The sequence below is a fragment of the Myotis yumanensis genome, unplaced genomic scaffold (genome assembly GCF_028538775.1).
Source record: "Myotis yumanensis isolate MYYU_CA2020_CCGP unplaced genomic scaffold, mMyoYum1.0.hap1 SCAF_21, whole genome shotgun sequence".
Lineage (NCBI taxonomy): Eukaryota > Metazoa > Chordata > Mammalia > Chiroptera > Vespertilionidae > Myotis > Myotis yumanensis.
This window is the reverse complement of record NW_027223772.1, coordinates 12,710,540-12,734,802: the sequence shown is the minus strand read 5'-3', so window position 1 is coordinate 12,734,802 and position 24,263 is coordinate 12,710,540. Positions and strand designations below refer to the sequence as shown.

The window sequence follows — 24,263 nt, the reverse complement described above, 5'->3', positions numbered from 1 at the left end:
GAAATTTTTTGATATTTGCAACCATAGTAAAACAAAGACTTGTATTTTTGATATTTATTTTATATATTTAAATGCCATTTAACAAAGAAAAATCAACCAAAAAAATGAGTCCGCATGTCACCTCTGACACGTGTGTCATAGGTTCGCCATCACTGTTCTAGGGCAAGGAAAACTAAGGAGAAAATAAACAAATGGGACTTTATCAAAACAAAAATCTTTTGCACAGCAACAGAAACCATCAACAAAATGAAAAGAAAGCCCACTGTATGGGGAGAACATATTTGGCAATGATACATCTGATAAAGGGTTAATATCCAAAATATATAAGGAACTCATACAACTTAACAAAAGGAAGACAAGTGATCCAATTAAAAAATGGACAAAGGACCTAAATAGACAATTCTCCAAAGTGGACCTACACATGGCCAAGAGACATAGGAAAAAATGCTCAAAGTCACTGATCATCAGAGAAATGAAAATTAAAACAATAATGAAGTATCACCAGAATGGCTGCCATCAACAAATGGACAAATGACAAGTGCTGGTGAGGATGTGGAGAAAAGGGAACCCTAGTACACTGCTGGTGGGAATGCAGACTGGTGCAGCCATTATGAAAAATAGTATGGAATTTTCTCAAAAAATTAAAAATGGAACTCCCATTTGACCCAGTGATCCCATTTCTAGGAATATATCCTAAGAAGCCTGAAACACCAATCAGAAAGAATATACAGTGGGGCCTTGACTTACGAGTTTAATTCATTCCGTGACGGAGCTCGTAACTCAAATTACTCATACGTCAAATCAAAAGTGAACGAGTGAGACACGTGATGCTGGGCTGATGTTGTGGCGTTCACTGTGATGTTCACTGCGCCAACTAGCGGTGGGGTATCTGAAGCTGGCTCATAACCCGAATTTTAGCTCGCAACTCAAAGCAAAAAATCGGCAGAGAGACGGCTCTTATCTCAAAAAACTCGTTAATCGGGACACTCGTAAGTCAAGGCCCCACTGTATACACCTCTATGTTCATAGCAGCGTAATTTACAATAGCTAAGATCTGGAAACAGCCCAAGTGCCCATCAGGAGATGAGTGGATAAAAATCTGCTACATTTATGCCATGGAATACTATGCAGTTGTAAAAAAAGAGGGATCTCTTACCCTTGAGACAGCATGGAGGTCCTGGAGAGTATTTTGCTAAGTGAAGTAAGCCAGTCAGAGAAAGACAAGCATCACATAATCTCACTCATATGTGGAATCTAATAAAGAAAATAAGCTGAAGAACAAAATAGATCCTGAGACATAGAAGCATGAAACAGACTGTTGAATCTCAGAGGGAAAGCAAGGTGGGTCATTGGTTCGGAAGAGGTCAACCAAAGAACTTCTATGTATATATGTATAACCCATGGATGCAGACAATGAGGTGGTGAAAGCCTGGGGCGGGGGGGGGGGGGGGGGGGGGCGCTAGAAGTGGCCAATGGGGGAAAAGGTGGATATATATATAATACTGTCAACAATAAAGGTTTTTTTTAAAATGCCATAGATTTCTGGGTGTTAATTTTGTATCCTGCTACATTGCCAAATTCATTTATTAAATCTAGTAGTTTTTTGATGGAGTATTTGGGGTTTTCTATGTGCATTAATCACTTCATCTGCGAATTTGGATGCCTTTTATTTTTTCTTCTTGTCTGATCGCTATGGCTCGGACTTCCAGTACTATGTTGAAAAAGAGTGGTGAAAGTGAGCATCCCTGTCTTGTTCTTATTATAGGGGAAATGGTTTTAGTTTTTGTCCATTGATTTACTGACCTTTTAAAAGAACCAGCTTTTATTTAATTGATTATCTCTGGGTTTACCTATGCCGCCATCTTGATTTCTCCCATCAGTTTTCCTGTTTATTAATTCTGTTCCATTTCTGAGTCAGTGCCATTGTTTACTTTTTCTTCTTGTGGCAGCTCCACGAATGCCCCCACCAAAGATGTGATGTCTTCACTTTCTGTACCTGTGCTATCTGAATGGGTCATATGCAATCATAAGGGTTTTTATAGGCAGGAGGCAGGAGGGTCAGAGCAGAGTGAGAAAGATGTTATGATGGAAACAGGTAAGTATAGTGTGGAGCTATTTGCCAAGAAATGTGGGAAGCTTCTAGAACCTGGAAACACATTCTTCCCTAGAGCCTCTTTAAGAAATGCAGCCCTGAGGACTCAGTGTAGGCTTCTCGCCTTCAGGATCATAAAATAACAAACTCGTGTTGTTTTAAACCACTACGTTTGTTGTAATTTGTTACAAAAGTCACATGAAGTCCAGCCAGTGTGGTTCAGTGGTTGAGCATCGACCTATGAACCAAGAGGTCATGGTTTGATTCCCAGTCAGGGCACATGCCCAGGTTGTGGGCTCCAGCCCCAGCCATTCAATGATTCTCTTTCATCATTGATGTTTCTATCTCTCTCTCCCTCTCCCTTCCTCTCTGAAATCAATAAAAATACATTTAAAAGAGTAACATGAAATTAATACATTCCTCATTCAGCTGTGTTTTCAAGTTTCTTCACATGCCTGGTAATTTTTTAAAATTATTAACAGTATTACAGATGTTTCCTACTTTCTCCCCCTTAACCCCCCTCCACCTAAATCCTGCCCCACCCCAGGCCTTCATTAAACTATTTTCTGTGCCCATGGGCTATGCATATGTGTATGTAAATTATTTTTTCATGTTTTTAAGCAATTTGATTGTACTGTGTGATTGTGTGCTGTAGTTTTCTGCATAGTTCTTAGGTTAAACTCTTCCTGTCCCCTACCTCCCTCCCCCGGAGCTCTGTCAGTCTGTTTCATTCATCCATGCTTCTGGACCTATTTTGTTTGTCAGTTTATTTTGTTCATTGTGATTGGATGCCAGACATTGCATATTTTACCATGTCGGGTGCCATATATTTTTGTATTCTTACATATATTCTTGAGTGTGTTGTTAGGGAGGTCCAGAGCTGTGTCTTGTCTAGAGTTAATTATTTTATTGTGTTAAAATACACATAACATAAAACTTACCATTATAACCACTTTAAGTGTACAGTTCAGTAATCATATTACATACATTCACATTGTTGTGCTACATCACCACCACCACAACCCCATAACTTTTTATCTTGCAAAATTGAAACTCCTTACCTATTAAACAGTAACTCCCCATTCTCTTCTCCCCCAGCCCAAGAAACCACCATTATATTTTCTATATCTATGATTTATTTTTTTACTCCTCACTTGAGGACATTTTTTTGTTTATTTGTTTGTTTTTTATTGATGAGAGAGAGAGAGAGAGAGAAGAGAGAGAGAGAGAGAGAGAGAGAGAGAGACATTGGCTGCCTCCCATACATTGAACTGGCAACCTAGGTATGTGCCCTAACCAGGAATCAAACTGGCAACCTTTTGGTGCATGGCATGATGCTACAACCAACTGAGCCACACCTGCCAGGATTCTATCTCTATGATTTTTGTTGTTACTGTTGTTGTTAATCCTCACCTGAGGATAATTTTCCATTGATTTTTTTAAAAAGTGGAAGGGCAGGGGAGACACAGAGAGAAACATCTATGTGAGAGATACACATCAATTGGCTGCTTCCTACACCGGCCCTGACCAAGGCTGGGGATCCAGCCTGCAACCAACGTACATGGCCTTGACTGGAATTGAACCTGGGACATGTCAGTCTTTAGCCAAACTGGCTAGGGCTATCTCTATGATTTTGACAATTCTAAGTACATCATATAAGTAGAATCATATAATATTTGTCTCTTTATGACTAGTTTATTTCACTTAGTATGATGTTCTCAAGGTTCATCTATGTTGTAGCATATTGCAGAATTTCTTTCCTTTCTAAGGCAGAATAAAATTCCCTTGTACATGTAGACTACATTTTGGTTATCCATTCATCTATTGATGGACACTTTGATGGCTTCCACATTTTAGCTATGTGAATAATACTGCTATGAACATGGGTGCACACACATCTCTTCAAGACCCTGCTTTCAATTTTTTGGGTAATTCCAGAAGTGGAATTACTTGGTCATATGATAATTCTATTTTTAATTTTTTAATATTCTTCTTAATTTTTATTTTTTATTTTTTTCTTTTTTAAAATTAAATCTTTATTGTTCAGATTATTACAGTTGTTCCTCTTCCCCCCCCCATGCCTCCCCTCCACCCAGTTCCCACCCCACCCTCTGCCCTTTACTCCCTCCCCCCATCCTCATCCATAGGTGTACGATTTTTGTCCAGTCTCTTCCCGCACCCCCACACCCCTTGCCCCCCTGAGAATAGTCAGTCCACTCCCTTTCTATGCCCCTGATTCTATTATATCTTCTTAAAGGATACCTTTCAGCATTTCATATAATACTGGTTTGGTGGTGATGAACTCCTTTAGCTTTTTCTTAACTGTGAAGCTCTTTATCTGACCTTCAGTTCTGAATGATAGCTTTGCTGGGTTGCTGGGGGTCCAAGCCCAGCAGGTCCAGGGGTCCCCAAAGGTGTGGATGGAGTCGGCGAAGACGGAATGACACGGAGACAGCCTTCAGTTGATCAGCATAGCAAGGTTCTCCAGCCAGATTCTGTAGGTTCTCCAACCAGGTTCAGTCACCAGGTTCTAGTCAGGCTCTCTTGCCATGTTCTATCTAGGTTCTGTCTCTAGGTTCTTCAGCCAGGTTCTCTTGCTAGGTTCTATTTCTAGGTTCTGTCTAGGATCTCCAGCCAAGTCCTGTCTCTAGGTTCTGTGTCTAGGTTCTGTCCAGGATCTTTTGCCATGTTCTCTCGCTAGGTTCTGACTCTTCTTCTTAATTTTTAAAGGAACCTTAGTACCATTATCCACATCAAATATAATACTCAGTGGTGATGCCTCCACTGCACCATTTCATATTCTTACTAACAGTACACAAGGTTCTAATTGCTCTACATCTTTACCAACACTTGTTGATTTCTGCTGTTTTTATAGTAGACATACTAATGAGCATAAAGTGGTACCTCATTGTAGTAAGTTTTGAAACCAGGAAGTGAGAGTCAGTTTTATTCTTTTGTTTGTTTGTTTGTTTGTTTTGTTTTGTTTTGTTTTGTTTTGTTTTGTTTTTGGGCTTGCCATTTTTTTTTCTTTTTTTTTTTTTAAATCTTTATTGTTCAGATTATTACATTTGTTCCTCTTTTTTCCCCCCATAACTCCCCTCCTTCCAGCTCCCACCCCACCCTCCACCCTCACTCCCCACCCACTGAGTTCATCCATAGGTGCATGATTTTTGTCCAGTCTCTTCCCGAATCTCCCATTCCCCTTTCCCCCCCAAGAATAGTCAGTCCATTCCCTTTCTATGTCCCTGATTCATTATAGTCACCAGTTCATTCTGTACATCAGGTTATTTATTCACTTGATTCATAGATTCATTTGTTGATAGATGCATATTTGTTGTTCATAATTTGTATCTTTACCTTTTTCTTCTTCCTCTTCTTAAAGGATACCTTTCAGCATTTCATATAATACTGGTTTGGCGGTGATGAACTCCTTTAGTTTTTCCTTATCTGTGAAGCTCTTTATCTGACCTTCAATTCTGAATGATAGCTTTGCTGGATAAAGTAATCTTGGTTGTAGGTTCTTGGTATTCAGCACTTTGAATATTTCTTGCCATTCCCTTCTGGCCTGCAAAGTTTCTGTTGAGAAATCAGCTGACAGTCGTATGGGTATTCCCTTGTAGGTAATTGAGCCTCTTTCTCTTGCTGCTTTTAAGATTTTCTCTTTGTCTTTTGCTCTTGGCATTTTAATGATGATGTGTCTTGGTGTGGTCCTCTTTGGATTCCTTTTGTTTGGGGTTCTCTGCGCTTCTTGGACCTGTAAGTCCATTTCTTTCACTAGGTGGGGGAAGTTTTCTGCCATTATTTCTTGAAATAGGTTTTCAATATCTTGCTGTCTCTCATCTTCTGGGACTCCAATGACTCTGATATTAGTCCGCTTAAAGCTGTCCCAGAGGCTCCTTACACTATCTTCACATTTTCGGATTCTTTTTTCATTATGCTTTTCCAATTGGGTGTTTTTTGTCGAATCTTTGGTTTGATTCTTGCACTCCTCTGGTCTGCTATTGGGTATAATATTCTTTATTTCAGTCCGTGTATGCTTACTTTCTAATTTCTTTATCGTAGCATCGAGGGTCTCATTAGTTTTCGTGAGGCTCTGCACAAATTTATGGCAAGCCCTCAAAATTGCGATTCTTAGCTCCATATCCTCCATTTCTGTCATGTTTTTTTGTCTCCGCATCTTTTATGCTTTCTTGGTGCACCCCCTTGTGGTCTCTGTGCGCAGTCTTGTTCTAGCGAAGCCTTAATTGTTGTAGTTAACACTAGAGGGATTTGACCAACAGGCCGACTCCAGTTTTATTCTTGTTCAGGATTTCTTTTGGCTATTTAGAGTCCCTTGAGATTACCTATGAATTTTAGTATGGGTGTTTCCACTTCTGAAAAAAAAATTTCTTGGGAATTTGATCGAGATTGCATTTAATCTGTAGACAACTTTGGATAATTTTGACATTTTAACAATATTAAGTCTTCTAATTCATGAACATGGGGATGTGTTTCCATTTATTTATGTCTAATTCCTTTCAGCAATGTTTTGTAGTTTTCATTGTGGAAGTCTTTACCTCCTTGGTTAAGATGATTCCTAAGCACTTTATTCTTTTTGACACTATTGTAAATGAAACTGTTTTTGTAATTTCCTTTACAGACTGTTCATTGTTTTTGTATAGAAATACAACTCATTTTTTTATGTTGACTTTGTATTCTGCTACTTTGCTGAATTCATTTATTGGATCAAATAGCTTTTGGAGTGGAGTCTTTAGAATTTTCTACGTATGAGATTATAACTGCAAACAGAGATCATTTTCATTGTTCCTTTCCAATTTGGATCCCTTTATTTCTTTTCTTTCTTTCTTTTTTTTCTTTTCTTTTTTTTTTTTAACTTATTTTCTCTAGCTAGAACTTCGAGTATTAGATTAAATATATGTGGTGAAAAGGGGCATCACCACTAAGTATTATGTTTGCTGTATGTATTTTATATATGGCTTTTATTATGCAGAGGTAGTTTCCTTCTAGTTTTGTTTTCTTGAGTGTTTTTAAACATGAAAGGGTGTTGGATTTTGTCAAATACTTTTTCTGTTAATTGAGATAATCATGTTGTTTTTCTTTTCCTTTTGTTGATGTGTCATATCACATTGACACATTTTCATATGTATGAAATCCCAGGTGAGTGAAGTCCCTGTACCCCTGGAATAAATTCCACTTTGTCATTGTGTATAACCCTTTTATCATGCTGCTGAATTATGCTTGCTAGTATTTTGTTGAGGGTTTTTGCATCGATGTTTATAAAGGGTATTGACCTTGAGTTTTCTTCTCTTGCAATGGTATCAGGATTATGCTGGTCTCAAAGAATGTTAGGACTTACTCTCTTCTCTTCAATTTTTGGGAAAAGTCTGAGAAGTACTGGTATTAGTTCTCCTTTAAATGTTTGGCAGAATTAATGAGTAAAGCTATCAGGTCCAGGGCTTTTCTTTGTTGGGAGATGTTTTGATAACCTTACTAGTAGATCTATCTCAATTTTCTATCACTTCATGATTTAGTCTTGGTAAATTTTGTGTTTCTAAAAATTTGTTCTTATCTAAATTACCCAATTTTTTGGTGTACAGTTATTCATAGTTCTATAATTTTTTTATTTCTGCAGAATCAATATAGTGTCTTCACTTTCATTTCTGATTTTAGTAATTTGAGTCTTCTTTTTTCTTAATCCATCTCACTAAAGATTTGTCAATTGTGTTTATCTTTTTCAAAGCAGCAGCTTTTGGTTTCATTGATTTTTCTGTATTTTTTCCCCTAATATCTAGTTCATTTATCTCTGCTCTAATTTTTATTACTTTCTTTCCTTCTGCTAGCTTTGGATTCAGTTTGTTGTTTTTTTAAAAAAATATATGTTTTTATTGATTTGACAGAGACAGGGAGAGGGAGAGAGAGAGAGAAAGAAACATCGTTGTGAAGAGAAACATCAATCTGCTCCTCCCAATCAGTTGCCTCTTGCATGTGACCTGACCAGGAATCGAACCCACAACCTTTTTGGTGTACATGATGATGCTCCAAACAACTGAGCCACTGGCCGGGGCCCAATCTCTATCTTTTGATTGGAGAGTTTAATCCATTTACCAAGTAATTATTGATAAGAAGGGATTAACTTATGTCACTGTGTTATTTGTTTATTTTATGCTCTACAACTTTTTTGTCTGTCATTTTCTGTTGGTCTTTGTAGTAAAATGTTTAATTTATTTTTAATTTGTTTTTTGGTATGTTTTACAGCTATTTTCTTTGTGGTTACTATGAAGATTACATTGAACATTTTATTTTTTTTAATATATTTTATTGATATTTTACAGAGAGGAAGGGAGAGGAATAGAGAGTTAGAAACATCGATGAGAGAGAAACATCGATCAGCTGCCTCCTGCACACCCCCCACTGGGGATGTGCCCGCAACCAAGGTACATGCCCTAGACTGGAATCGAACCTGGGACCCTTCAGTCCGCAGGCCGTTGCTCTATCCACTGAGCCAAACCGGTCAGGGCTACATTGAACATTTTAAAGTTGAAACATTCTCATTTGAATGTATAGGTGCTTAATTTCAATAACATATACAAATTCTGCTCCTTAATAGCTCCATTACTCCCCTTTTAGTTGTTGATGTCACAAAATCACATCTTTATGCATTGTGCACCAAAAAACATGGACTAATAATTCTTTTAAAATGCATTAGTCTCCTAAATTATGTAGAAAACATAATTTGGAGTTACTAGCCCATTTTACAGTAATACTCGTTTTTACACTAATAATATTTTTTTTTGCTCTAAATGTATTAGTCTCTTAAATTATGTAGAAAACAAAATACACAGTTAAAAATAATTATTACAATAACTAGTGGCCCAGTGCTTGAAATTCGTGCACATTAAAAGGGGATTAATTAGAGGAAATATTTTAATATTGCTATTTGCCTTTTCTCTATAATAGAAGTGTCAGAGATGAAAGAAAATTAGTAAAATGTATATGAAAATCTTTCTCCTGTCAGAGTCTGGGGTGCACCAAGGGACCCAGAGTCAAGTCCCCTCCCCCCCCCTCCCCCGCCATTGGGCTAGATCCTGACCCAGACAGTCCCACCCTTGACAAGCCCCGCAGGGCGGGGGGTGCAGCCTCAGGTCCCCTGGCCCAGTGCCAGTGTGGGGAACATGGCCTGAGGTCCCCCAGCCCAGGCTGGGGCAGGGGGCCTGCCTTGAGGTCTCCCATCAAGCCCCGCCAGGCAGGGGCCACAGCCTCAGGTCCCTCGTCAAGCCCCACTGGGAAGGGGGTGCAGCCTCAGGTCCCCCATCAAGTCCCACTGGGTGGGGGACACGGCCTGAGGCCCGCTGGCCCGGGGTGAGGGGATCAGCCTGAGGTCCCCCGACCCAGCACTGGGGTAGGGTGGTGCACCTTGAGGTCCCCTTTCAAGCCCCGCCAAGTGGGGGGAGCGGCATGAGGTCCCCTGTCAAGCCCTACTAGGCAGGGTGTGCAGCCTCCAGTCCCCCGGCCCGGTGACAGGTTGGGGTCCCCTGGCCAAGCACCAGGGTGGGGGACACACTTTGAGGTCCCCCGTCAAGCCCTGCTGGGCTGGGGGCGTGGCCTGAATTCCCCTGTCAAACCCTGCCAGGTGGGAGGCACGGCCTGAGATCACCCATTAAGCCCTGCTGCGTGCGGTACACAGCCTGAGGTTCCCCGTCAAGCCCCACAGGGGCGGGGTGGCGGGGCACAGCCTCAGATCCCTGCTGATTGCTTGTTAAGGCTCATTATGGGAACTTGGCCTTCGCTGTGGGTGCAGCCATCTTGTGTTACAGAAACCCTGCCGCCTCTGTGGGCGCTGCCATCTTTTGTGGTGGAGTGATGGTCAATTTCCATATTCCCTCTTTATTTTATAGGAGACTAGCTTTTTAAAATATTTTTATTGATTTTTTTTTTAGAGAGAGAGAGGAGGGGAGAGAGAAAGAGAAACATTGATGTGAGAGAGGAACATCGATCAGCTGCCTCCTGTATGTCCCCTACCAGGGATCAAGTCTGAAATCTGGGCATTTACCCTGATGAGGAATTGAACCAGCAACCTTTTGGTACATGGGACAACAATTAATCAACTGAGCCACCTGGCCAGGGCAATGCTAGCTTTTTAAATTGCCTGTGTGTTTACTTTTACTGATATCTTTATTTCTCTATATAACTTTGAGTTACTTCAAGTGTCCTCTCATTTCACCTTGCAGTACTCCCAGAGTATTTCTTGTAAGGAAGGTTCAGTGGTCACAAGCTACCTCAACTTTTGGTAATTTGAGAATTTCTTAATTTATATCTCACATTTTGAAAGGCAATTTTGCCAGATTCAGGTTTTTTGGTTGACAATTATTTTCTTTTAGCACTTTGAAAATACTGGCCCACTTTCTTCTGGCCTTTAAAGTTTTTGATGAGAGATTTGCAGATAATCTTATTGAAGATGCCTTGTATGTAATAATTTGCTTCTCTCTTGCTGCTTTAAAGGTTTGTTCTTTGTCATTTGAAAGTTTGATTATAATATGTCTCAGGGTGTATCTCTTTGAGTTTGTCGAGCATTTCGGATATTTATGTTCATTTCTTTCATCAAATTTTGAATATTGTCAGTCACTATTTCTTTAAATGTTCTCACTGCCGCTTTCTCTTTCTCTTCTTGTGGGATTCCCATGATAAGTGTATTTTATGGTGTCCCACAGTTCCCATAGGCTCCATTCCTTTTCCTCAGTCTTTTTCTTTTGTCCTCAGCCTGGATAATGTCCATTGTCCTATCTTCAAGTTCATGTTTATTTCATTTGCTGCTCAAATCTGTCTATGAATCCCTATAGGTGATTTTTTCATTTCAATTACTATACTTTTCTGCTCCAGAATTTCTTTTTAGTTCATTTTTAGATTAGCTCTTTATTTATATTTTTATTTTGTTCACACCTCATTTTCTCATCTCCACATCTTCCTATAGTTCTTTGAATATCTTAAGAAAGTTGTTTTAAGTCTTTGGTAATATATCTTCCATTAACTCTATTTCAGGGACAGATTATGTTGAATTATATTTTTCCTTTGAATGGACCATACTTACCTGATTCTTTGTATGCCTTCTGTGAATCTTTTGTTTGTTTAATTCTGGGCATTTGAATACAATAATGTATTAACTCTGGAAATCAGATTCTCCCCATTCCTCAAGGCTCGCTGTTTTTATTATTATTTGTTTATTTATTGTTTATGATTGTAGGCTGCCTTTGTGCCAAGGATCAGTATAAGGTGTAAACATAATGTCTTGTTAAGACATTTCTGAGCCTATCCTTGGGCATGTGCAGTTATTTTCTAATATTCCCCATATATGCAGTTGTTTTTTAATGTCCTAGTATTTTTATCTTTTAAAAAAATATTTTTATTGATTTCAGAGAGGAAAGGAGAGGGAGAGAGATATAGAAACATCAATGATGAGAGAGAATCATTAATTGGCTACCTCCTGCATGCCCCCTACTGGGGATCAAGCCCACAACCCCAGTATGTGCCCTTGACCGGAATTGAACCTGGGACTCTTAGGTCCGCAGGCCAACACTCTATTCACTGAGCCAAACTGGTTAGGGCTAATGTCCTAGTTTTTAATGCCTGGCTCCTTAAAGGGAAAATAGAAAAACTGAAGGGAGGAGAGATGGTCACTGCCCTTTAAATCTTCTGGACGTGAGTTCAGCCAGAGGAGGAGGGACTTCCAATGAGGGCAGGAGGATGGGGGACACTTAAGGAAGTGCAACTGCAATGGCTGCCTGCCTATTTGTATGTCTGTGATCAGAATACAGATCCCCAATATTTGGAGGACTGGGTTCTCTTTGCCCACCCTGGTTCCTGAAACCTATCCCAGGGACACAGCACAGCTGCTGCCACAGTGGTTGGGATTGGTAACTGTTACTGCCCTGAGAGCTGAAACTGACCAAAATTTACCATCAAAGCCTTACCCTGGAAGTTGCAAGCCTTCAACTGACTCCAGAGTTCTGGAAGAGTTACGTCAGACAGATTCTGCAAGTACCGTTATTGTCTAGGTGGGAGACAGCCTCCCGATGCTTCCTACGCCATCATCTTTCCAGAATCGTTGTCTGGGATAAATTTTAACTCATTGCTGAGACAAAGCCCTTTTTAGCACTCTAGCTGATGACTTTTACATTATGTGATTTTCCAACCTATTGGGAACTGTCACTACTTCTGGCTGTATGAGCTTTAGGTGCTGTACCCTCTCATCCTTCCCAAAGGTTCTTTCCTCTGCCTTCAGCAGCGTGCTCACATGCATCCACGAATCCTTAGCTAAAGATGTGAGGATTGGCCTCTGCAGATCTCCAGAGTCCTCTCTGAACAGCATTTCTCTTTCTACTCTGCTCTGTGAATTCTAGCCACCAGGTTCCCTGTTTCAGTCCTTTACCTTGGGGAGGATGCCGAGCTCTGTGAGTGCCCTTCCTCACATCACGGTCTGGAAACTTCACCAGGCAGTGAGCTGGGTCAATCGTAGGGCTCACCTCCTCTGCTTCCCATCTCTTAGGGATCTCTGTCTGTCACTGATTGATGTTCAATGTTTTATGAACTGTTGTTTGCCCTAGTTGTATTGCTCAGTGGATAGAGCATTGGCATATGGACCTAAGGGTCCCGGGTTCAATTCTGGTCAAGGGCACATACCTCCGTTGCAGGCTCCTCCCTGGCCCCCAGGTCCTGGTTGGGGCTCCTGCAAGAGGCAACCAACTGATGTGTTTCTCTCACATCAATATTTCTCTCTGTCTTTCCCTCTCTCTTCCATTCTCTCTAAAAATCAAAGGAAAAATATCCTTGGGTGAGGGTTTTAAAAAACAGAACCATTGTTTGACATATTTTATCTGGGTTTTTTGGTGTTGTTTCAGGTGGGAGGGCAACCAGTCCCTGTTACTCCATCTTCACTGAGAGTGAAAGGCTGAAGCTCCAATTTAAAATTAATTTCTTTCTTATATGATCTCTTAGGATATATTCTCAGATCTCCACATTGGCATTAATCAATACCTTTCTTGCTAATACAAGCTACATATGCACATATTTTATGTTAGAAGACTGTGTGCTTCTGGAGAGTAAGATATAAATCTGAATCACAATATGTACTTTACATATATGAAAAACATGAATGCTTAATACGCATCCACTTAATGGATCAAGTTATTAAAAATTAACCTTATTTGGCATAGGCTATTTAGACTTACATGTCATGAAAATGTCATAATGTATGTTGATGGCTGTAAGGAGTTTCATGATGTTTCTTAAGAGAACTTTTGTGATAAGATACAGATTTTCATTTCTTAGTGTAGTTTAGTGAATATGTGGTGAGTTGAATAAATGCAAAAGAGATAAATGGGTCAAACTAAAACAGGATAGTTCTTTTTTTGTTTTTGTTGATCCTCACATGAGGATTTTTTTTTATTGCTTTTAAGAGAAAGTGAAAAGGAGGAAGGGAAAGAGAGAGAGAGAGAGAGAGAGAGAGAGAGAACGAACATCAATTTGAGAGAGACACATCAACTGGTTGCCTACCATACGTGCCCGTGTGCAGAATGAACCTGCAGTCCAGGTACAGGCCCTTGACCAGGAATAGAACCTGTGATGTTTTGGTGAAAGGCCAGTGCTCTAACCACTAAACAACACTGGACAGGGCTGAAACAGCTCTTTAGACATGTGACTCAGTTGTGATTCATATATAACCAATGGCTTAAGATTTAGAAGGCATGGCTTGATAGTGTCTAGCGATACCTCTTAAGGACAGGGTATAGGAAAAGTCTTATCATATATGTCATGAACATATGTCTATTTGGACATTAAGCATTGCTTTTCCCTTCCCAAAGGTACCCACCTATCTTTGTCAGAAGTTGTATATAGTTTGGTGAGATGGTCAATCCAGGCACTTGCTTCCTCATATTAAAACCAAAGCAGCCATATTCTTTTCACTGTCCGGTTGGATACATTTTACCTAATTTTGGTTCTTTCAACTCTTTTTTCCACGACCCTGACCTGTTCCTCTGGCAACAGTCTGTGCTGGGAGGCTCAGTTCAGTTTCCAGAGGACGACTGTGTGCTCCCACCTGTGTGTGAAGCCCTTTGAGGTCAAGTTCATGTGTTTCCAGCGTGGTCAGGCCTGGGTGCTTTCCATTTCCTGGTGTGAGTGAGAACTGCTCTTTCCATAAACATTTTTATGGTTTGCACTAATGTGTTAGACCACTTAGTAACAATCGCTAAATGATTAAATCTTAGAATAGTTTTGTACTAATGAATGGGAATTCCTTGTTTTAAAAAATAAATTTCTCATTTGATTTATATCAAATTAAAAAAATTAAATTTAGCCTTAGCCAGTTTGGCTGAGTGGATAGAGCGTCAGCTTGCAGACTGAAAGGTCCTGGGTTCGATTCTGGTCAAGTGTGCATGCCTGGGTTGCGGGCTCCGTCCCCAGTGGGGGGCCTGCAGGAGGCAGCAGATCAATGATTCTCTCTCATCATTGATGTTTCTATCTCTCTCTCCTTCTCCATTCCTCTCTGAAATCAATAAAAAAATATATATATTTTTAAAAAGAAACTAAAAGCAAAGATTTTAAATAAATAAATAAAATTTAGTTCATTGAAAAACAAGAACTTTGAAGATTTCATCAAGCAGTGTTTCAGGGATGACTATAAAGTTTTTCTACCCAAATAAGAAAGAATATATACCCAACTGAGTGTGTCTTCCAAAGCATCCCTGTGGGTGTTTGTCAGCTGGCTCCTCAGCAGCTCCCAGTGGTGAGGGAGTCAAGACAGAGTCTGACATCTGAGTCTCTCATGTCTTGTGTAAGGATATATGTGGGGAAGAAGAGGTCTTGGGTGCTCAGGAAATGTTGGAGGAACCCTGGGCATTCCCACGAGAGGTAGAAAGGGGACACTGACAACACTTTGCAGACTTCAGTAAGAATGGGCACCAAAAAACCCTCAATTGCTGTAGACAGGGAAGTGGAAAGTACAATGATGAAGGGGTGCAGCAACCCTTCAGCTGAAACGACAACCAATCGATTATATAGTGTTGGCAGCCATGCATTTGGGAGTTTCTTCTATTCTTGAAAAGTCCAAGAAATGTGAATTTATAGACATTTGGTTACACTTTCCCACTGACTTACATTTAAACATTTTAAAAATTAATTTCAGAGAGGAAGGGAGAGGGAGAGAGAGAAATATCAATGATGAAAGAGATTGGCTGCCTCCTGTGTACCTCCTACTGGGGATCGAGCCTGCAACCCAGGCATGTGCCCTGACCAGGAATGGAACTGTGACCTCCTGGTTCACAGGTCGATGCTCAACCCCTGAGCCACACTGGCAGGGCACCCATTGACTTACACTTTAAAACTCTGCCTGTTTGAAAAAGAAGAATTCACACCTGTGTAAAGGACTTTTAACTCATATAACTAAAGACACTACATACTTTCTAACTCCAGAATACCAAAACAAAACAGAGAATCTTCAAGACTGTGGAAATACCCTTGAGCTCTTCAATCAATTAACAGATTAAAGCCTACGTTTAGGTAAATATTTCAGGTTCAATCCCAAGCAGTAATTAATTTGGTTTCTTCCAGGGTCACAGATTCCAAGCTAAGCCCCAGCCTGCTGTTCTCCTCAATACACGCCAATGGCTATATGGGTTGGAGCAAGGGTTTCTATCACCTTAATGGAAACAATAAAAACTTACCTTTTATAGCTGGTGGATAGAAGTCTCAACTAGAATTTTTTTTTCAACTAAATAGAATATTAGTTAAAGATATCATTCTACTGTGAAACACTTTAGCTTGGAAAGAATTACATAAATAAGATGGATAATATTTTCAACTTTGGGTTGTAGGTAAATTGATAAAAAACAAATTGGTTGAAATGTGAAAGAGTTGAAAATAAATATTTCTGTTAGTGATTTTCCAGACATTCCTAATTTCTGCATACCATGGGCTGGTGCTATTTATTAATCATAACTTTTTTTCCCGAGTTTTCTTTTTGTGAAGCATGGGGCCATGTCCTTTTTAGCATTTTAATCTATTTTTCAGATTTTTCTCTCACTTGTATGGCAATCTGTTGGTGAAATTGAAAGTTTTCTCATGTTCTAAGTAAACTGTCCAAAGATAAAGGGGTTGGAAATGAAAGCCCCAGCTGTTAGTTGTTTAGATGTTGAAAACCCAAGAAGATACTATAATTTTAAATTAATTTTTAAATATAGACTTTTAACTTGATATTTTAAAATTTTAGCTTCAACCAACCCCTGAATTTGAGCTAAGGATATAGATTATATAAAGTAAAAATACTTATCAAAATACCAATAGCATTTTATTTATATACTATAGGGGCCCAGTGCACGAAATTTGTGCATGGGTAGGGTACCTAGGCCTGGCTGGTGATCAGGGCCCATAGGGGCCTTCCTTCCTTTCGTGCTGCCCCCTGGTGGTCAGCACATGTCATAGTGAGCAACCAAACTCCTGGTCTCCCCATGGAACTCCCGAGGGACACTTTGCATATTAGCCTTTTATATATAGAGATAACACTGGCTTGTATTTGAAGTGACATTATAAGAAACTAAAAATTAAATTTGCCTTTTCAGGGAAAAAGAGTGTGGGGACTTCCTGTGGCCTACACCTGCTCAGGCCCCATCTGCTCTGCACCTGCTGTTTGAGCCCAATCCTCTAGAGAGGTTTCTCCAGAAAAGGAACAGAGGGCTGGAGGTGAGTAAAAATGCCATTTCCAAACTCTTAAAAATGGCAAGTTCCAAATTTCTAAATGCTTCATTCTACCAGACATTTCTCTGTCCTATCAACATTTTATTGAAGCATAATATATATGGTGTCCCTCCAAAAAATGGGACACACTTTACAGCTGATAGCTCTTACATTTTGAAACTGTCTTTATAATTATTCAAAGTGTGTATACATTTTTGGAGACCAGTATTTACAGTGTTAACCTCACTTTAAAAGCAATTACTACAGCCTGGCTGTGGTGGCTCAGTGGTTGATCATCGACCTATGAATCAGGAGTTCATGGTTCCGGTTCCCAGTCCGAGTGCCTACAGGAGGCAGCCGATGGATGATTCTCATCATTGATGTTCCTCTTTTCTCTCTCCCCCCCCCCTTCCTTTCTGAAATCAATTGTATATATATATATATATATATATATATATATATATATATATATATATATATGTAATTTTTTTTTTTTTTACAGAAAGCAATTACTACAGTGCTCCAGGGCATAAATCATGAAAGGATCTTCTTCCAGACAATGTGACTAGAGCAACAAAGATTTAAATGTCTCCTTGGGAGGGGCTGACGGCCTCGGGACAGGGAGTTAGAAAGGAGGCATTTCCCGTGCTCTGAGGCCCGTGTGTAAGTCTCCGGGGACTGGCTGACACTAGGTTACTTGTACACCCAGACATTATAAAGGGCCTGTCATTGCAAGGTCTGGGCCGAACCGGTCACTGGTGTGAAAACAGAGGAAGGCGAGCCTCAGCTCCTTCAGGCAGTAAAACCAGAATCAGAACTCCCCGTAGGGAGCCCTGCTCCACCAGGGAGCTGCCGGGGTCCTTGCTGCTCCCCACAGCTCCCCAGTTCTGCCAGGAGAGCCACAACCCAGCGTGCTGGGATCCACCCGACACCGCTCAGCTCCCCAGAATAAGGACGAGAACTCCCTGCGAACACCGGATGCTGAAGTGTCTCCTAAGCTCCGGGCACCGCCAGGACTAAGCGCGGGAGCAGGTGCGGGTTCCTAACAGCACCCGCACCCGGCAAAGCGCGGCGCCGACTCCTCCACCGGGGCAGTGGCGGTGCTCCTTCCCCCTCCCCAGGGAACCCCGACTTCCAAACCCCCGCCCAGCCTGCCCACCGGTCCTTCGGCAGCCAGCCGGCCGGCACGGACCCCGCCTAGGGAGGGGCTGGACTCCCTCCGTGACCAGACCGCGGGGACGGGACACGGCCTCTTGGGGTGCTGGGCCCCGGGGACCAGATGGGCCTCCTGGGGTGACCGGACGCAGAGCGCAAGGGGCTTCCTCGGGGAGGCCAGCTCCCGGGGACGGGCCCCTGTTCGGCCGGACCCAGAGCCAGGACGCGGCCTCCTCCGGGGACTGGATCCGGGGCAGGACAGGGTTTCCTCGGGGCGACCGGATCTGGGGCCCACCCGGGCTTCCTGGGGGCCTGGAGCCGACGGCGGGAAAGGGCTTCCTTGGAGAGGGCCCCCGGGTGGGGACGGGGACCGGGCTGACGGGGACAGGGGCGCGGCCACCCCCCGAGAGAGCTCCCAGGCGCCGCGCGGCACCCCAGGGCCCGGGCGCCCCGAGGGCTCCGTCCGGCCCGCAGGCCGCGGCGCCGCCTCTTCCGCCGGCGCGTACGTCAGCTCGCAGCGCCCCGCCCCGCCGCCGCCCGCGAGAGGCCGCCTCCGCCTGGCCTGGGCCTGGAGCGGCGCACGGCGCAGTCCCTCCCCGCCATGGCCCTGGGAGGCGGCAGCACATGGCGGCCGCAGCGGCCATGAGCACGCCCGCGGCCCGCCCCGGCCCCCCCTAGAGCCCGCCGCCGCCCGGCCGCGCCACGGCCCCGCCGCCCCCGGCCCCGCCGCCCGCCGCCCCGCCGCCCCGCCGCCCCGCGCCCGCCGCCGCCGCCATGGGCGTGCAGGGCTTCCAGGACTACATCGAGAAGCACTGCCCGAGCGCCGTGGTGCCGGTGGAGCTGCAGAAGCTGGCCCGGGGCAGCCTGGTGGGCGGCGGGCGGCAGCGGCCCCCGCACACGCCGCTGCGCCTGCTGGTGGACGCCGACAACTGCCTGCACCGCCTCTACGGCGGCTTCTACACCGACTGGGTGAGCGGCGGCCAGTGGAACCACATGCTCGGCTACCTGGCCGCGCTGGCCAAGGCCTGCTTCGGCGGCAACATCGAGCTCTTCGTCTTCTTCAACGGCGCGCTCGAGAAGGCGCGGCTGCACGAGTGGGTCAAGCGGCAAGGCAACGAGCGCCAGACGGCGCAGCAGATCGTCAGCCATGTCCAGAACAAGGGCACCCCGCCGCCCAAGGTCTGGTTCCTGCCGCCCGTCTGCATGGCGCACTGCATCCGCCTGGCGCTCATCCGCTTCCACGTCAAGGTGCGGCCGGCGGGCGGCGCGCGGCGGGGGCCGGGCCCGGGGCTGGGCGGCCGTCCGGGCGGCCTGGGCTCGGTTGGGCGTGGGTTTGGGCCCGGACCGCGGGGGGTGGGGGTGGGGGGGGTGGGGGGACTGGGTTCTGGGAGGCCGGGGGCGGGGCCGGCCGCGGTCTCGGGGCCCCGGGGGCAGGGGGGTGGCCGGGGGTCAGCGGGATTCCGGGGTCAGGGGACACCAGGGTCAGCGTGTGCTGGGGCCGGGGTCGGCGGGGCTTTGGGGGTCAGGGAGGCGGGGGTCAGGGGGACCGGGGTCGGAATGGGCCGGGGTCGCTCAGGCCCGGGGTCACGGTTTCCGGGGGCCGGGCCGCAGGCGCCGTTCTCCGGTCCATTCCGCCGGCCGCATGATGAACGCTAGGCCTGGAGCCCGACTGGCGGCCGCGAGTGCCCGGGGGTCCCGCTGCCTGGCGGCTCGAGACCCTCCGGACCGCCGGCCGGTGCAGACCGGGCTTGCAGGGTGCAGCGCCCCTCTCTCTGAACCCCCGAGTGCTCCCCCGCTCGCGGGGGCGGGCTGGTGACTGGCCTGAACTTGGACGAGGCGCCCGTTTCCGAATAACAGCGCCTGCACAGCAACAGGTTTCCGTGGGGGCGGGCGGGTTGGGCGGCGGCGGGCGGGGGTCCCCAGCCAGCGGGGCAGCGGGGCGGGTAGAAACTGCCCGGCGGCGCCCCGGACAAGGCCGCGGAGCCGGCCCCCCGGAGGACGCAGGGCTGGGTGCGGGTTCCCCGAGGGTGACAGTGGAGAAACTGTGATCGTGGTGCTGGATTGCAACGCACGGTAGCAGTGGACTCGGTGACATGTTCCCGGTCCTGTGATTTCGCGTCTGTGCGCACAGCCTGGGGCTCTGCTGTGGACGGTGGTCCCGAGTCGGGGAAGGGCAGAGAGTCGGGTTCCAGGATTTGCGTGTCTGCACAGCGGGGATTCCGCCGCCGGGCCGGGCCGGGCACCCCGGTAATTGGAGCTTCGGCCGCGGCTGCTCGGCCGTCCCTTTGGCAGAGGGCGCCTCGCTGAGCCTGGGCCCTGGAGAGCTTCCCGGCCAGCACCCAGGGCAGAGATAACATGCAAATCACTGTAACCCTTGACTGCAGTTTTGCTTCCTTTTCCACTGTTTTCCTTTAGAACTTGTTTTGTGGGTTGTGTTGGGTTTCCTGGATTTCGCCCCTCTGTCTTCCAGTTTCCTTTCCTCCTTTTTGAAACTGAAGCCCCAAGTTTGTGAAATCCAAACTCTTCCTGCCTGCCCCGCACTGCGTGAGCTGGGGGTGGTGGAGCCGAGTGATAGCGGAAGTCCCTCCCACCCCGACCCTGTGCGATTGGTGACGGTTCCCGAGTCTGCGGGTCCGCGCGGCTGGCATGGCGGCGATTGGTCTGCGAGCCGGGCCTGGAGGAAGCAGCCCCCTCGGGGAAGTTGGGGTGACAGCAGGGGCTGCTGCTCTGAGCAGGCAGGCAGGGTTCCCAGAGGTGATGCCCCTGAAGATGCCATAGAATGCCAGCAGTTTATCCGTTCAGGGAAGCAAACGACTGCTAGGAAGACGGGAGGAGCTTTCTAACCAAGTGGCTCCCAAAGAACTGTAAATTCGAGGATTTACATCAGTGTGTGTACTGCTGAATTCTTTTTTAATTATAAAATTTCTTCATATTTATCTTGGCACCCCTGTGAATGCCTCGCTTAATACATAATTCATTCAGAATTTTGACCAGTGTGTGAATATGTGTTTGGAAACAAAATTTAAACTAGATTTAAGATGACTTAAGTTTATGGACAGATGATAAGTTTGTGTATAATTATTTTGCTTTAGATAAACCTTTAACTTCTAATATAGAATCATAGTATAGTGTTAATTGCACAGATTAATGTAGTAATGACTCTATTACCTGGTAGCCACCTTTCTGCCCGCTTCACCTTTTTGGAAAATGCCTAAGAAATTTAGCTACTAGAAATTTCTCAGCAGCCAAAGGAAAGGTTAAGAAGTTTGGGTACTGTGACCCAAAAAGGGGAAAAAAAAGCTTTCTCTTTCCTCATCAAAGAATCAAGTTCTCTTCCTTATAGACTCCCCTGTCCTTTTCCGATATAATTCTGATAAGCTTAGTTGTCTATTTCTAACCTCAGCTTGAGAAAGGGTTCAGAGGAAAGTCTGCCAGAAGCTGGAGCACCATTAATAGCAAGAAGTGACCCTTCACAAAGGAGAAGATTAAAAACAAACCTATTAAAAAAGACATAATTTTGGGGCTACTTGAGAAAAACAACCCTATGTACATTATTAGCCCCTGAGGGGTTAGTATAGTGTTTATAAGGATGATTTTGAGTCAGAAGGATTTATGTTCAGCATCCTCTATGGAAGTGAAGCAGTATGTACTATTTTTCAAAGATGTCCATTAAAATGGTTAAGTAAATTAAAGCCATGATGACATGTCACTGCATACCTGTTAGAAGGGTTAAAATAAACAACACCAATAATACCAAGTGCTTACAAGAATGCTGAGCAGTTGGAATTGCCCCACGTGGCTGGTGGGAATTCAAGAGGGCACCGCCATTCTGGAGAACGGCTCAGTGGTTTCTTGTAGAATTGAACGTACATTTACCATAGCAATCCTCCTCTAGGTATTTAGTAGAATTTTTGTTCACACAAAAACCATACACGGATGTTCATAGTAGTTTTATTCGTAATAGCCCAAACTTGAAACAACCAAAATATCCTTTAATAGACAAATAGTTAAATTGTGGTACATCTGTACTGTGCATTACTACTTAGCAATAAAAAGGGACGAATTGCCGTGCCGGCGTGGCTCGGTGGTTGAGTGTCAACCTATGAACCAGAAGGTCCCTGTTGGATTCCTGGTCAGGGCACATTCCCGGGTTTCGAGCTCCATCCTTAGGAGGCAGCCGATCAATGATTCACTCTCATCATTGAGGTTCCCCTCTCTCTTCCTCCCTCCCCTCCCCCTTCATCTGTGAAATCAATAAAAAAAAATTTTTTTTAATGGAGGAATTATTGATACATGCAATAACTTGAGTGAATCTTTTAGGTTTTATGTTGAGTGAACAAAAAGTATTCTATTTTTATGACATTCTCCTAAGGATAAGACCAGGGGTCCTCAAACTATGGCCCGCAGGCCACATGCAAATACAAATATTGTATTTGTTCCCGTTTTGTTTTTTTACTTCAAAATAAGATATGTGCAGTGTGCATAGGAATTTGTTCATAGTTTTTTTTTAAACTATAGTCCGTCCCTCCAACAGTCTGAGGGACAGTGAACTGGCCCCCTGTTTAAAAAGTTTGAGGACCCCTGGTTAAGACTGTATTGATGGCGACAGATCTGTGTTTGCCAGAGGGGAAAGGCAGGAGAGGTGTGAATATAAAGGGACAGCAGAAGGGAGCTTTTGGGGTAATGAAACTGTTCTGTATTCTGATGGTGGTGATGGTAATATATTTTAAAAATCATAGAGCTATACATCAAAAGTAAATAAAAGTTTTACTGTGGGATAATTTTTTTTTAAAGGTTCTATAAAAATTGACAAAGAATTGACATAACACCTATGTGTAATGTTGGGCATATGAGGCATTTCTCTTATAAAAATCTATCATCTTATTCGTCTTTATGCTTCTGCAAACTGGCAGAAAGGTTTTAATTTCTTGTCAGTTTTGCTTAGAGAAATCTTTTTTGACTCAGAAGAGTATGTTTTTGATAAGTACTTAAGAGAAATACAATTATTACTTTAACCCTTAGAAGTTGGCGTTTGTATCAACTAGTTTTGTTCCGGTCACGAAACTCTTTGGCCAGGATTTGGCTTCTGCTAGTTACTAGGAGCATTTCCTCTTGTGTGCCTTGAGTCATCATAACCTTTGACACTTAGGGAGGAACTGATGTTTATTTAAAAATTTTAGTGGCATTAAATCTCCGGAGGTTTCCTAAATGTTCCTGTCACAAGACTTGTGGTGTTGGTGTGTGGGTTTATGATGAAGTTCTTCAGATCTTGTCCTGAATCAGTGCTCTGGTGGATTTACTCAGATCTTACATAAAGCAGTGCTCATGTTTTAAGTCAGCTGAGGAATGTGAGATTCGACTGTGGCTTGAGATTTCGGAATGATTTCTCTTTGTGGAGTTGATGGGGGCAGGAGGACTAACTTGTGGAGTGCCAGACTTTGCTAAGTTCTCCCTCAGAGTATCTCATTTAACCCTCAGTATTTTGTTACCCCCATTTTATATGGGAAGAAGTGGGCTTGCTTATTGACACCTGAGGACAGGTAACCAGTAACCTCTTCAAGAGGGAAGTGCCCTGCTGAAGTCAAAGTTCAGTTTCATTGTGTAAGAATGCTTTGGGGGTGTGGCCACCTGCAGTTCACTTTCAGGTTAGATTTGATAGCAAAACGCCTCTACTGCTTTTTTCAGTTAGAAGGGGAATGGCACCGTTCCTATCGAGGAGACTCTGAAAACTAGCACTATGCTTTATTCTTAACACCTTGAATTGACCAGGGGACATTTAGGGCTCAAAATTGACAATATTATAACTCAAACCGGCCATCCATTTAAAATACTTATTTTTTTCCAGTGTACCGATTTTGTGCCTGACTTATTTCAGCTAGCCTAATGTCTTCATGGTTCATCCATATTGTAAAATCGTGTTATAATTTCCTTCCTTTTTTAGGCTTAATCATACTCCATTGTGTGGATGGATCACATTTGGTTTATCCATCCAGCCTTCCATAGGTGCTTGAGTTGCACTCCCTTTTGGCTGTTGTGAATAATGAATAATGCTACTGTGAACCTGGGTGTACAAAATCTGTTCAGGTGCCCACTTTCAATTCTTTTGGGTGTGTAACCAGAAGTGGAATTGCTGGGTTAGTTGGTAATTTTATGTTTAATTTCTCAAGGAATCACCATATCGATTTCCACAGAAGCTGCCTATAACATACATTATATATACACATATATACATTATATATTATCACAATACAGTTTTAATTTTTTTAAGGTTAATGTGATCACACAATATATT

At 43.8% G+C, this 24,263-nt stretch overlaps 1 protein-coding gene across 3 annotated transcripts in view; it reads left to right on the top strand.

Moving 5' to 3' along the window:
• The first annotated feature begins 18,730 nt into the window (after positions 1-18,730).
• Positions 18,731-24,263, top strand: part of FAM120A (family with sequence similarity 120 member A) — a 113,222-nt gene continuing 107,689 nt past the window's right edge. For all 3 annotated transcript variants that reach the window (XM_070400875.1, XM_070400874.1, XM_070400876.1), the window contains exon 1: positions 18,731-19,219. In XM_070400875.1, the coding sequence (XP_070256976.1) occupies positions 18,746-19,219 (474 nt within the window). In that variant the 5' untranslated portion in view covers positions 18,731-18,745. The remainder of the gene's footprint in view (positions 19,220-24,263) is intronic.